Below are 14,122 nucleotides of genomic sequence, written 5' to 3' on the forward strand. Positions count from 1 at the left end.
TAGGTGTATTTACACATGATACGATGGCTGGTATGATCTGGCGTAACTTAAGGTATGTTCTTGGTCCCGTGACATAAGGCTCAAGTTGCAGCTCTTTGAAAAGTTGGAGCAAGTGCAACTTCTTGGTTTTCTAACGCTTGGCTTGCTAGAGAGCGCAGCCAGGGATCTGCACCTAAACCTTCCTGCCCTTTTCTCCTGGGGACTGAGCCAAGAACAGGAAAAACAGAACACGATCCAGGGACCCAGTAACTGTGTGTCCAAGTTAATAGCTAAATTCACACTGATATTGATGGAGACATAACTGATTTCTAGAGGTTTTGACCTAATAGTTTCGTTTGAGCTTTTAGTTGTTCAGTAATGGAAATACTGCCCCTATCAGGCATAAGGAGCATGGGCTGCATTCTCCTACCTCCCTGTGGGAAGATGAGGCGGCAGCTCCCTCCCCCCCCCTGCTTTCCCCTCCCCCCTTCTCCCCTCCCCCTTCCCCTCCCCTCCCTCTTCCCCTCCCCTCCCTCTCTCCCTTCCCCTCCCCACTCCCCCATCCTCTCCCTCTCCTCTCTGCTAGGCTTACAGCTCAGACTTTGTTCCCAGGGAAGAAATGTCCCTTTTTTTTTTTCCTTTTTCAGTTTTATTAGGTAGAGTTATTGCAGTTCGACTGCAATACACATTGTATTGCATGTAAATACATATATACAATATGCTACACATTTTTTTTTTAGTTTATATACATACTGATCATTGTTTCTAAGAACAGATTAGAGCTTTAGCTTTTTAAACTTACACAGCTATTAAAGGAACAAAGCCAACCACAAAATAAGAATCAACAGAATGTGGTAATCCAATCATAAAGGAGGACATGTCCTTTCTTAAGCCAATGGAAGGTTATGCTAACAGCCACTGTGGCCGGGCCACGTTTTCTGAAATATGTTTGTCCAGAAGTGCGCCGCCTTCTGCAGATCAGTAGATCAGGGCTCCGTCAAGCTCAGGCAGAAGTGGTGACCAGTGCTGGCTCTGAAGTCAGGGGAGACGGGCCAACACACTCCATCCCTGGGCTTCTTGTGCATCCAGTTTATCACGTGTGGTGTCGTCAGGGAAGGGTGGTTAGGGGCTAATGAAAATACCTTAAACAACAAGGTCTTTCCCAGCTCCGTTTTCTCTTTTTGGCCCTAAGCAAGATTTTCCTCCTCTTGCCTAAGATGATATCCAGAATGTTGTGGTTTGCCATTATTTTGAGTTGAGGCAGATGTTTCATTATCACGGAGCAGACATGCCGAGGATACCCACACCTGCTCTGGAAGGTGGGAGTAAGAGAACAGAGACCTGGTGTCAGGTCTGGGCTCGCCGCCAGGACCCCGGGCACATCCTCGCCCTGCACTGTGCCAGCCCGTTTCTGTATCTGTTGTGAAAACCAAAGGGGATCACAGACAACTGCCACGCAGAACCTGGCACTCTGAGTGCTGGGTCAGCATGGCTGCTGCAAAGACGTTTGAAGGTGTCTTGGGGGGCTCTGAAATGGATTGTCACGCCAGGGCATTTCCTTCTTTAACTCCAGTGCTGATTCAGGCTTTGCTGTTGGCCCCTTATTCTGACCCCAGGACGGCTGGCAGGTGGAGGAGGGAGAAGAGTGTTGGTCACTTGGTTCAGCAAGGCTGTGAGCCCCTGCAGAAGGCTGCCCGGCACAGTCCCCAGGAGGGGTTTCTAGAGAGCTGCCTTCCTGACGCTCCGCTCTCCTCGACCTTCCTGTTCCCTCTCTCACTCTGGATTCCTTTCCCACTGAGCCCTGCCTAAACCCAGGCTTCTTCCGGCGCAGACCTGGCCCGCACATTGCCCAGGTCACCCTAGGCTTTCTACGGGATGCGTGGCCACCTTCCCAGCTGTGATGGGAGAGTGGGGTCATGGGAAGTGCCTACTCTGTCCGGGACCCTTTCTTTTATAATATGTGCAATCATGCTTCCAGAGGACCTGACTTTCCCCTAGAGGAGTCAGTTATTAAAAGAAGAGTTTCAAATCTCAAACCCTGCGAATCTTAAGTGGCCATTGAGCTGTGGTATCCACCAGCCGCACAGGGCCTTTCTTTCTCACAGTTCTGGGCACAGCCTGGCCTGGAGGTCAGAGAAGCTGCCTTCCCCAGGAGCTTCCCAGTCCTCTGGCTGGTGCATCTGGCCTCTGGCCACGAAGGGAGCTTGCCGTGGCCCAGAGGTCCTCACCATCCCCCTCCCTGCCTGGTGGGCTCTGTGCAACATGGAGGAAGCATTTCGTGGCCGGGTTCAGAGTGAGAGGCCTGGTGCCACGCTCAGTCTCTGCCCCTGGTCACAGCTGGCTCTGTTGCACTTGAAAGGGAGGTCGCCTGTTCCTCCCAGCCTTCTGGCTGAGTGGGCAGTCACATACCATGCCGGGTGAGCATCCCCTTGATTGTCTCTGTGTTGTGTGTGTGTGTGTGTGTGTGTGTGTGAAACAGATGGCGTACTGCCAGCACATTGGGGTAGAGTTCATGTTCATCAACGACCTGGAGCAGTGCCAGTGGATCCGGCAGAAATTTGAGACGCCCGGGATCATGCAGTTCACCAACGAGGAGAAGCGGACCCTGCTGGCCAGGCTGGTGCGGTCCACCAGGTACGGGGCAGCGCTGGTCCCGTTGACGGGGGTGGATGGGCTTGGGGTGTGGCCACAGCCCCAGGAGAGCAAGGTAGGCTCTGATGACATGGGTCTTCAGGGTGGCTTGGTTCCTGCCCAGGTTTGAGGAGTTCCTGCAGCGGAAGTGGTCATCTGAGAAGCGCTTTGGTCTGGAAGGCTGCGAGGTGCTGATTCCTGCCCTCAAGACCATCATCGACAAGTCAAGTGAGAACGGAGTGGACTACGTGATCATGGGGATGCCGCACAGGTACCCGGCCGCCCTTCGTGCATCCAGAGCCCGGGGGTGGGGCAGTGGGAAAGCAGGGAGTCTGGCTCACCTGGTGCCCAGGGTGAGCATCCCCGGAGCATCTCCCTCACTCAGCAGTCACTGTCATGCAAAATGGCCGTAAGTGCTTTCAGACAGGCATTTTGGCCTTTTGCCCTTGTCTGGAACACAACTGGCAGAGGTTAACCTAGAGGGAAGGCCGCTCAGTGACACAGAACAGAGACCTCGGCTTGGAGTGGGCAGTGGAGGCAGAGGGTGGAGCATTCACCAAAGGCTGGCAGCATTTCTCCTGTTTTCTGTCTCTTCCTCCCACCCTTTCATGGCCTTGGGTGCTGGGCGGGCAGAGGCTGAGTGTCAGCTCTGGTCCCAGCACCTCTTGGACTGCAGACTGAGGCGCTGCCTGTCCCTCAGGGGAGGAGGTAGGGGGGAGACAGCGTTGCCTGCTGCCCGGGCAAGGCACAGCTCTCAGCCCTGCCTACCCCGGTGTGTCCCAGGGGGCGGCTGAACGTGCTTGCAAATGTCATCAGAAAGGAGCTGGAACAGATTTTCTGTCAGTTCGACTCAAAGCTGGAGGCAGCTGACGAGGTGAGACACTGATTTCTTTTAGAAACTGAGAGCATAGCCCCAACCCACACCAGACCCTGGCTCCACTTCTCGAGAAAGACTTACCAAGGCCTGGATTTTCCATACCATTCATGAAGAAGGTGGCCAGTGGCCAACCTCTCGGAGAAGAGTGAGATCAGAGGTCTGGCCCCCACAGTCCTCCCTGCTGGGGGTGGGCCTGTGCCTCTCTGACTGAGGGGCACAGGTGGGAGCCGTTCTGGGAAAAGCCTTCCCATCTTTCCAGGAATGGGGGTTCTGGGAGTAGAAATAGCACAGGAGGAGTAAACATCTCCCAGCCCGGGATGAAGACTCGCTGTTTGTGCCGTCAGGGTTCTGGAGACGTGAAGTACCACCTGGGCATGTATCACCGGCGGATCAACCGCGTGACCGACAGGAACATCACCCTGTCGCTGGTGGCGAACCCGTCCCACCTCGAGGCCGCAGATCCCGTGGTGATGGGCAAGACCAAAGCTGAGCAGTTTTACTGCGGGGACACCGAGGGGAAGAAGGTAAGGCCGTGGGGATAGGCCAGGGGCAGCCCTGAGGCCAGACAGTCCAGGACGGACCCACAGCCCCAGGCACATCGCAGACCTCACGTTTCTGGAATTTAACAAAATATTCTGGATGGACTTTGAAGGAGCAGCAGTAGTGAGACGGTCCCGCTTACAGGTGTGCTTTCGCACAAGCTGTGAGCGCCAGAGCTAGGCAGAGAAGGGTTTGCTTTTATGGTCACCACACTGGTGGGGAAGCCTGCCTTGCAGAATATCATGATGGGCAAAGAGGCGGTGTCGCCGAACAGGAAGAGTCTTAAGGAAAAGTTGTGGGTGAGCCTGAGGGACGAATTGCGAAACTGACAGACGTGAGGAGAGACGGTCGAGTCAGTATCAGGACGGCACCGTTTAGAGATGGAGAACAGCTGGAGGTCTGGGTGGCCCTGGGACCGGCATTTTCCAGGTGTGTGATGGTGAACGCTTACTGCCGGTTAGCCAGCCTACTTGTGTATAGAAGCCCTCAGTGGGGCGTAACTGTTTGTCATTGTTTAATCTCAGGATAGTAGTCTGTCACAAGTTGTATAGTTCTTATTAACGATAATCTCAAAGCCAAGCAATAGAAAAAATCAAGTTTTTGTAGCGTCTGCGTGTGCATTCTGGGGAGTGTGCAAAGTCGGCGTCACCACCCTGCTCTCAAGCATCTCTCCTTCCCAGAAACAGTGTCATATGTGAGGAGCTGATACAGTGTACACAGTGTGATGTAAAGCTGCGAGCTAACCGGGAAAGAACTTCAGAAGAGGGAGGTATAGGTATGGATTAGGAAGTGGAATAATCTCTCATCGATAGGGCAGGGAGCTGTCATATGTAATGGAAGAAACAGCAGGATTTAGGAAAATGGAAAGGGAAGAATGTCCTCTGGAGATGAAAGATGGGGCAAAGGTGGAGGTGGGTTGGGGAGGTGCTGGGGGCAGAGCAGGGGGGTGGCAGGTGAGGGTGCAGCCTGGCCCCGGGATGCCCCAGAGAGGGGTGAGACTTTTTAGAGGTGGAACCAAGTGTTAGTTCACCAGATTCTGTCATTGAAAACACTGCAGGTCTATTAGTTCTATGCTTGGCGAGTTGCAAGGTGATGGGGTCCGGGCAGAGGTGGCATTGGGAACAGGAAGTGTTCCCTCCACTACAGAGAAAGAGTATGACCCTTGGGGAGGATGTCAGGATGCAAGAGTTACTTCCATGGGCTTGGGGACCTGGACAGTGCCACAGAAACTCCATGGAGGCAGAAAGGGGCCTCCTGTGCAGCCCCCAGGACCACCGATGACACAGTGGTCGGGGAGGGATGCGGAGGAGTCCAGCATCCATGACCGGTGCCTCCAGCATTTCCGCTGTCCTTGACTAGGACACTTGCCTAGGCATTTAGGGCTGAGTAGGGGAACAAGATTTCAGAAAACCTCGTGTGACATCCATATTCATAAACTACAGATAAAAGCCACTCGAGCATCACTTGCTCAGAATGGTGGAAGCATCCTGGAAAGGAAAGAACTAACTAGAGCAGGGCGGTGGAGGGTATCTGACATGCTTCAGACGATCACACCGGTCTGTCCTGTGAGGCCAGGAGAGGCTGGTTAGCCCTGTGTGGTCGCCAGGGAACGGTCCTGGCCATGGGTGTGCCTTGCACAGGGCGGAGAGCCCATCCTTCAAGGCCCCCAGCCCCACCCCTCTACCTGAGCGGTTGCAGCCCTGGCCAGTGCTCAGCAGTGGCTCCAGACCCCACCAAGCCAGTCCTTCACACCTGCTCTCCTAGCTGCTTTCCCCAAACACCTGTAAGCAGTTACCTGAGTTCTGTTAAGTCCCCAATTCAGGGAGCGGGAGTGCTTGTTACGTAACCTCCAGCGGTTCAGAAAAACTATGTAATTTCTTTAAATGTGGCTAAGGTTGCTCCATAACCTGGTGCGAGACTGAGCCTGACCCAGTTTGGCTCAGGGCTGACGTGGCCCGGGGGGCAGTTGTGTGGGAAGCAGCCTCCCGGGGCCACGCCTGCCAGGGTCCAGATCAGGCCCCCGGGGCACCGTCAGACACAGGGTGTGTGACTTCAGCAGCCAGCACCACGCTGAGGGGACACGAGGGGCAGCGTGTGGCCTGGCGAGGGGCACGGTACAACTTCTCCAGAAGATCAAGAGAAACAGCGCGATGAGAGGAGAGACTAGCCCCGATGTGCCTAAACGCAAAAGGCCGGGATTGTGCAGAGGAGGCTCCGCAGAGAAGACACGGACATCCTGGCGACCAGGAAAACACGGCCTGGCAGAGCTGCACTCCCCTGAGGAGGTCCCTGTGCAAACCCCACACTTGTGCCCACCATCCACCTGTCCTGGAGAGCGTCCCTGCGCCCAGCAAGGCAGGACATGGTGGGGTTCTACTAGAAGAAAAATCTAGATTTTGTCCCTGAAAAGCACCTTCCTTTCCTGGCCCTGAGGACACACAGCAAGAGGGCATCTGGGAGTAGGAGTGGCAGGGACGTGGGGACACCAAGCCAGTGGGTGATGTACTGAGGGCCATGGGAACAGAGTGTCTCACGGTGTAGGAGGTGCTTATAAATGTGGAAGGAGGAAGGCACAGAAAAAGGATTGGAATTGGAGGTGTGGTAATAATACATTCTATACCCAGAGATTTAAAAACATCTGTGTACATGACCTGCATGATCTGGCTCTGTGCTGAAAGGGCCTCGGAGTGGTGATGTTGTGGTAGCAGTGAGCACACGAATATTCGTCTTTTTTTTTTTCTTTTCTTTTTTTTGGGGGGAGGGGGCAGGGAGGTAATTAGGTTTATTTATTTATTTATTTATTTTAACGGAGGTACCAGGGCTTGAACCCAGGACCTCACGCGTGTTAAGCGCATGCTCTACCACTGAGCTCTACTCTCCCCGCGCAGATATTAGTCCCAAATGCCATCCTCTACTGAAGGAACGGGGCTCCTTAGAGAAATGTGCGATTCCAGGGCGGCTGGGCAGGAGCAGTCCAGCGTGAAATCTCTGCTGTGCCAGAAAGCAGGGAGGGCCCCCCATGAGCCACGGGGCTTGTCCAGACGGCAGGGGTCTCCCGTGCCAAATGTGGGACCACGTGAACATCAAAGCAACGATGCTTCTAGTCAGTTACAACCTGTTGAGTAAAACGTGAGCACATACTAATACAAATAAACAAAAGGCCAGGAGAGAAGGCTCTTACAGAACACCAGGGAATGAAGGTAGGAGTGACACCCGACAGCACCGAGAGGGGGCACTGAGGCTGCGGGGCGGGGGCGTGGTGAGGAACAGGGTGTAAAGGTTCTCCTCATTCTCATTACCAAGGAGAAATGGTGAGTTTAAAGGGAGAAATAGAGACAGCTGCCTGTCCAGGCGATCCAGGTTAACGTCACCCACATGGAGCAGGCCAGCTCAGGCGTCTCCTGGTATGGAATGCACTGTTCCTGAGTCTGGTCACAAAGGACCACCCAAGGTCTGTCCAGATGTGGAGATGGGAGAGTCAAGGAGCTGCTCCAGGTCAGAGGGGCTGGAGAGGCGTGGCCCTAGTCACACACCGCATGTGGGGTCTGGGCTGGATGGTGTCCAGGCCAGCGTTGCTTCCCTAATGAGAGGGTCCTCAGGGTGGATGCAGGGCAGTGGGCATTGGCTGCTCAGCAGACGCTAGTGAGGAGGTGGGTGTGCAGACTGCTAGCAAGTTGGGGGCTGCGAGGGGCCAGGAGGTCTATGTTTCCCTGTCATTCTCTTCCTCAGTTCGAAATTATCTCAAAATACGTCATTTTTGGAAAAGCAGACGGTGACTTAATCTCCAGCGTGCCTCGTGGACCTGGTGGTCAGGACCGTGTTGGATTGGGGGTCTCCTTTACGTATCTTTCAGGTTATGTCCATCCTTCTGCATGGGGACGCGGCGTTCGCCGGCCAGGGCATCGTGTACGAGACCTTCCACCTGAGCGACCTGCCATCCTACACGACTCACGGCACTGTCCACGTGGTCGTCAACAACCAGGTAACTTGGGCTCCCGGCGGGCTCTGGGGTCTTGCAGCAGGCAAGGCTGCGGAGGACACAGAATCCAGTAGACTTTCTCCTGAAGTTTCTCTGCTCTTAGAATGACACATTGTTATTTAGAGCATGTGTAGTTTTCCCATTAATAACTTGGACAACACAGGAAACTTTTCTTTCAAGTGGAGAGATTTTAATTACATTATTTAAGATCATGATGTTATTTTAGAAATTTTCTTCTAAACCCACAAGCATGTAGATGGCTTTTCTTTTTCAAGAAACTTGGGTTATATATATATATATACAATTTTATATCCGTTTCTTATTTACCACAGTATTTTCTCATTTCATCATATATTCTTCAAATACTAATTTTAATGGAAATATCCATTATAGGTTGTTACATAAACTAGATATTGCTGTATTGTTAGACTTTTTAAGATCCTCATTTTTCATGGTTTTCATTAACGTTTGATGACCATTCTTGTAAGTGAATATTTCTGCTCAACTCAAACGTACTACTGTTACAATTGTTATTCCCTGAACCGCATATCCAAAGGTGCGTCTCCGCAACTCTTGTGAACTTTCATATAACAGATACTTGAGTGCCTTTAAGTACAAGCACTGTGCCAGATACCAGGCTGAGAAAGGGCGTGTTCGCTGCCATCACTGAGCTTAGAGTTCAGTGCAAGGGGCCGGGGGCCTACCAGGTATTGGGTTAGTCAGCAGGTGTTTCTCTGGGGAGTTAACCTTTAAATGGAAGTCCAAGGTCAAGGCGGCAAATGCTGGGGGGCAGAGAAGCAAGTCAGGGAAAAAGGGTCCTCTGTCCAAGGGAGGGGGCGAGACCATCACATCCAGGGCATTGGAAGGCCATTGGAGGAACGAAGCAAGGAGGTGACAAGAGAGAGTTTGTTTGTGCCGATGGTTTATTGCCACCTGCAGAATGAGCTAGAGGAAGACAGAGAAACAGATGCAGCTGTCCCAGCAAAGAGTAGAGAGGAAGAAGGGAAGATTTAAATGTGAAAGTAGATGTGTAGTGGTCAGTACGTAGTAAATGCCAAAGAGCTCAAAATGTACAAGGTCAGACACGAAAAGAGGCGAAGAACGTCGTGTATGCATAAAACTCACAATATGATAACAGCTGCCTTTTATGGAGGACCTGCTCTGTTCCAGACACTGAATTAGGCACCACACATACATTAACTGAATGCACGCGGCTGTTACCCATGCAGTCGGCCTTGTCATGCCCAGTTTACACAAGAGAGAATGGAGCAGAGAGAGTGAGTTAACTTGCTTGAAAGTCAGTATTTGATCTGCTTTCTTTCAAAGAACAGTACGAGGAAGAATTCTGAAAAAATCTCAAGGAAAAAGGGAAGATCTAAAAAACAAACAAGAGTGGGGGGTATAGCTCAGTGGTAGGGCGCATGCTTGGCATGCACGAGGTCCTGGATTCAATCCCCAGTACCTCCATTTAAAAAAAAAAAATTCAAACAAACAAAATAACCCATCATTGAACTGTGTTTTAAACAGATTACCAAGGGAACTATAGTCAGTATCTTGTCATAACTTAGGGTGAAAAAGGAATATGAAAACGAATATACGTTTGTTCCTATATGACTGAAGCATTGTGCTGTACACCAGAAATTGACACAACATTGTAAATTGACTATACTTCAATTTAAAAAAAAAGTGACTGGATGAAACTAAACTGATTCAAACCAAAAATATAAAAAAAATAAAAATAAAAAATAAACAGATTACAAAGCACAAAACATGCTTACTGCTTTTGGGTAGGGGCTGGAATGCTAACAGGAATGGTCTTCAGTCTGGAAAAGTGCAGCAGAAATCATTCAGGTTTTTGTTTCTTTGTTTGTCTTGTTTGTTTTTTTAAAGAAAAAGAATTTTTTCCATGGAGAACCTACTTGGTAATCTCTTATGAATCTTGGCAAGTAGGAGAGGTGATAAAGACTTTAAATTTTTTATTTAAAGGAGTAAAAAGAATAGATTCTAGTCCCTGGGAAAAGACCGGAATAGAAAGACCCGAATAGATTCCCAGCTTAGAGGAGGGACGTGTCCGTGTTACAGAATGCCACCCAGGCCCTCAGTCAAGTCCTTTATCACATCTTTGTGCACACAGCCCAGAAACATGACACGGACACTGGTATAGCCATGTGGCTTCTTACCTAATTTCAGCATGCCCACTCAGAAAGGTCTGCTTAGTGGGCTGGCAGCAGCAATACATGGTTCTCCTTGCGGCCCTGACAGGTTCAGCACTTTATCAGTGACAGATTTGGGCACAGATAAAGTGATATTTGTAGCTGGCCCAGAGCTTAGGAGAAGAGCTGTTGCATGTCAGAATCAGGATTCAGAAGTTAGAAGGTTGAGGCACCGTCAAAAAGGATTAAGTCCAGAGACAAATATTGAATCAAACATTTAAAATTTTAGTAGCTTTTTTAGTGTTACAATTTACATAAGGTATAATTCCCCCGTTTTGGTGTCTGGCTCTCTCAGTTTTGACAAATGCATGCAGTCATGTAACCTCCATCAAGATACAAGAGTTTAATCGCTCCAGCCCCTGGCAAGCACTGTGAGTTTGCACTTTCCAGAATGTCTTTATTAGAAACTGACCTTTTGAGTCTGGCTGCCTTCCTTCTGCACAGCCCACTTGTCATTCATCATGTGCTCGTGTGTCTGTTTCTGATTGCTATGTAGTGTTCAGTGCATGGTTGTTTACCCTTTCATCCACTGCAGGAAGTCTGAATTGTTTCCAGCTTTTGCCAGTTACGATTAAAGCTACTGTAAACACTCACATACTGATTTGGGTGTGTCCATTAGTTTTTCTTACCCTGTAAATACCTAGAAGTGGAATTACTGGCTTATATAATAAGTGTGTAGTGTATGTCATGTGACCTGTTTCCCTAAAGGAAACTGTGGGCTGTGGGTTTTTTGCTTTCTTGATACTGTCTTTTGAAGCACAAAAGTTGGGGGGTAGGGGTTGGTTTGTTCTCTAGGTTTATTTTGTTTTTACTTCTATGTTTTCCTCTAAGAGTTTTATGGTTGTCGTTCTTACATCTGTGATCCATTTTGAGTTAACTTTCGTGTGTGATTTAAGGACAGGGCCCAACATCATTCTTTTGCACATGGATACCAGTTGTCCCTACATCTTTTGTAGAGAAGAAGGATCTTTTTCCCATTGAATTGACTTGACATCATTTAGCTTCTTGAATCTGTAGATTTGTATCTTTTGACAAATTGGGGGAATTCTTAGGCATCTTTTCTTTCTTTTGTTCCTTTTCTTTCTTTCTTTTTCTTTTCTTTTCTTTTCTTTTCTTTTCTTTCTTTTCTTTTTTGGTGGTTTTTAACCACCTTCACTCCTTTGGCCTACCTCCCCACCCTCCACTTCTGGCAGCCATCAATCTGTCCTCTGTATATATAAGTTTGGATTTTGTTTTGTGTTCAATTCCACATGTAAATGAGATTATACAGTATTTGTCTTTCCCTGTCTAACTTATTTCACTTAGCATAGTGCTCTCAAGGTCCAACCATGTTGTCGCAAATGACAGAATTTCCTTCTTTTTTATGAATGGATAATACTCCATTGTATGTCTACACCACATTTTTTTATCCATTCATCCATTGTGGAAACTTAGGTTGTTTCCATGTCTTGATTACCGTGAATGATGTTGCAGTGAACGTGGGAGTGCAGAAATCTTTTTGAGCTAGTAATTGTGTTTTCCTTCCACTAAACACCCAGAAGTGGGATTGCTGGATCATATGGTAGTCCTGTTTTTAATTTTTTGAGGAATCTCCATGCTGTGTTCCCTGGTGACTGCCTGGATTTACATTCCCACCAACACTGTAATTCCCTTTTCTCCATGTCCTCACCAGCACATGTTCTCTCTTGTCTTTTTGATCCTAACAGGTGTGAGGTCACGTCTCACTGTGGTTTTGATTTGCATTTCCTAGATGATTAGTGATGTTGAGGACCTTTTCAGGTACCTGTTGGCCATGTATATGTCTTCTTTAGAAAAATGTACATTGAGATTCTCTGCTTATTTTATTTTATTTTATTGAGTTATTGTCAGTTTACAAAGTTGTGTCAATTTCTAGTGTAGAGCACAATTTTTCAGTTATACATGAACATACATACATTCATTGTCGCATTCTTTTTCACTGTGAGCTACCACAAGATCTTGTATATATTTCCCTGTGCTATACAGTATAATCTTGTTTATCTATTCCAAATATACCTGTCAGTATCTACAAATTTCGAACTCCCAGTCTATCCCTCCCCCCCTCCACCGTCTGCTTATTTTTTAATCAGCTTGTGTTCTTTTCTGTTGAGGTGTATGAGGTATTTACATGTTTTAGATATTAACCCCTTTTCAGATACATGATTTGCAGGTATTTTCTCCCATTCAGTAGGTTGCCTTTTCATTTTGTTGATGGTTTCTTTTGCTGTGCAGAAGTTTTTTACTCCGATGTAATATTATTTACTTTTATTTTTGGTGTAAAATCCAAAAAAATCATTGCCAAAACCAATATCTAGGAGCTTATCCTCTATGTTTCCTTCTAGGAGTTTTATGAGTCTTACATTCAGGTCTTTAATCCATTTTGGGTTGATTTTTGTGTATGGTGCATAATAGTGGTAACAGTTTCTTCTGAATAGGGCTGTCTAGTTTTCCCAACACCGTTTATTGAAGAGACTGTCCTTTCCCCAGTGTATGTTCTTGGCTGCTTTTTTGTGAATTAATGGATCATATATACATAAGTTTATTTCTAGGCTTTCTATCCTGTCCCATTAATCACCATATCTGTTTTTATGCCAATACCATACTTTTTTTTTTCTTGAAATACAGTCAGTTAACAACATTGTGTCAGTTTCTGGTGTACAGCATGTTTTTGTCATGCACGTACGTGCATATGTTAGTCTTCATATTCTTTTTCATTATAGGGATGGAGTGGGTACCTAATTACCATCAGCCTAGGCTCCCCACTGGGCCTTTGCTGGGGTGGGTAGGGGTGGACCGCAGTGTGTCTTGTGGGATTGGCTGCAGCAGAATGGCTACTGTCTAAAAATCTGGACTGCCCAGCAGCCTTTTCCTGGTCCTCTGGCCAGAGAGAGCTGCTTTCCTGGAACTTCTCTTTCTCTGTGCCTGTGGCGTTTCTGAGTTGCCCACTTCTCTAGCACTAAATCTGGGATATATGAGGGAAAAGAGAGCCATAGGAACTATCACAAGTCATTCCTCAGGACCTGAGGTCCCTGGCTGATCTGCCTCCTTCAGTCTACCTTCAGAGTTTATGTTTATTTTGTATATATAATGCCCTGGGTTTTTAGTTGTCCTGAGCAGAAGAAATAGGGAAAAGTACATTTAGTCCATCTTCCGGAAGTGGAAGTCTCTCTGAGAACTTTCTCTTAAGTATAAATTCCATTTCTTTAATAAATATAAAACTAATCAGGTTATCTGATTCTTCTGGAGTGAGCTCTGGTAATTTCTGTCTCGCATGGAATTTTTTCATTTCATTTAAGTTGTGAAATTTATGGGCGTGAAGTTTGCAGTGTTCTCTTACTACAGTCTGCTGTGGTAGCCCTTCTCTCAGTCCGGATGTTGGTAATTTGTGTCTTTTCTCTTTTGTTCTTCGTTAGATAAGTTCGTTGTTGTTTTCAAAGGAACAACTGTGGCTTCATTGGCTTTCTCTACTGTTTTCCTATTTTGTATTTCATTCATTTCTGCTTTTTGTTATTCCTTTCTTTCTAGTTGCTTTGGGTTTAATTTGGTCTTCTCTTTCTAGTTTCTTTGATTATTGATTTGAAACATTCCTTCTTGGCAATATAAAATTTAATAACATTTCAATTTAAGAATCACATTACACAAATACAATACAGGTAAGCCTTTGGCATGTCAAACTTCTTATGACAGATGGTTAAGCATTTTGATTGAACGTGCGTGAGACCGTGTCCAGAGGAGAGTGTCTTAGGATGGTGTAGTGTCTGGAAAAGTACCCTGCAAGGAATGACCCAGGAAGCTGGGCTTATTGTAGCCCAGAATATAAAAGACTCTTAGAAGCGTGAGAGCTGTTTTCCAATAAATGGATGATTCACACATAGTCTGCAACAA

The 14,122-nt window shown here is 47.8% G+C and overlaps 1 protein-coding gene and 1 non-coding gene across 6 annotated transcripts in view; both read left to right on the forward strand.

Annotated features, from left to right (window-relative positions):
• The window catches only part of OGDH (oxoglutarate dehydrogenase), a 73,032-nt gene that overhangs the window by 45,729 nt on the left and 13,181 nt on the right, over nt 1–14,122 (forward strand). For 4 of the 5 annotated variants that reach the window (XM_032484328.1, XM_032484330.1, XM_032484327.1 and 1 more), the window contains 5 exons: nt 2,459–2,613; nt 2,735–2,881; nt 3,394–3,484; nt 3,832–4,011; nt 7,881–8,009. In XM_032484328.1, the coding sequence (XP_032340219.1) occupies nt 2,459–2,613; nt 2,735–2,881; nt 3,394–3,484; nt 3,832–4,011; nt 7,881–8,009 (702 nt within the window). The remainder of the gene's footprint in view (nt 1–2,458; nt 2,614–2,734; nt 2,882–3,393; nt 3,485–3,831; nt 4,012–7,880; nt 8,010–14,122) is intronic. The other variant, XM_032484332.1, reaches the window with a different exon arrangement.
• Nucleotides 9,402–9,473, forward strand: TRNAA-GGC. The gene has a single exon. It is a non-coding gene; the product is annotated as a tRNA-Ala (tRNA).

This window comes from Camelus ferus, chromosome 7 (genome assembly GCF_009834535.1).
Source record: "Camelus ferus isolate YT-003-E chromosome 7, BCGSAC_Cfer_1.0, whole genome shotgun sequence".
NCBI classification, from domain to species: domain Eukaryota; kingdom Metazoa; phylum Chordata; class Mammalia; order Artiodactyla; family Camelidae; genus Camelus; species Camelus ferus.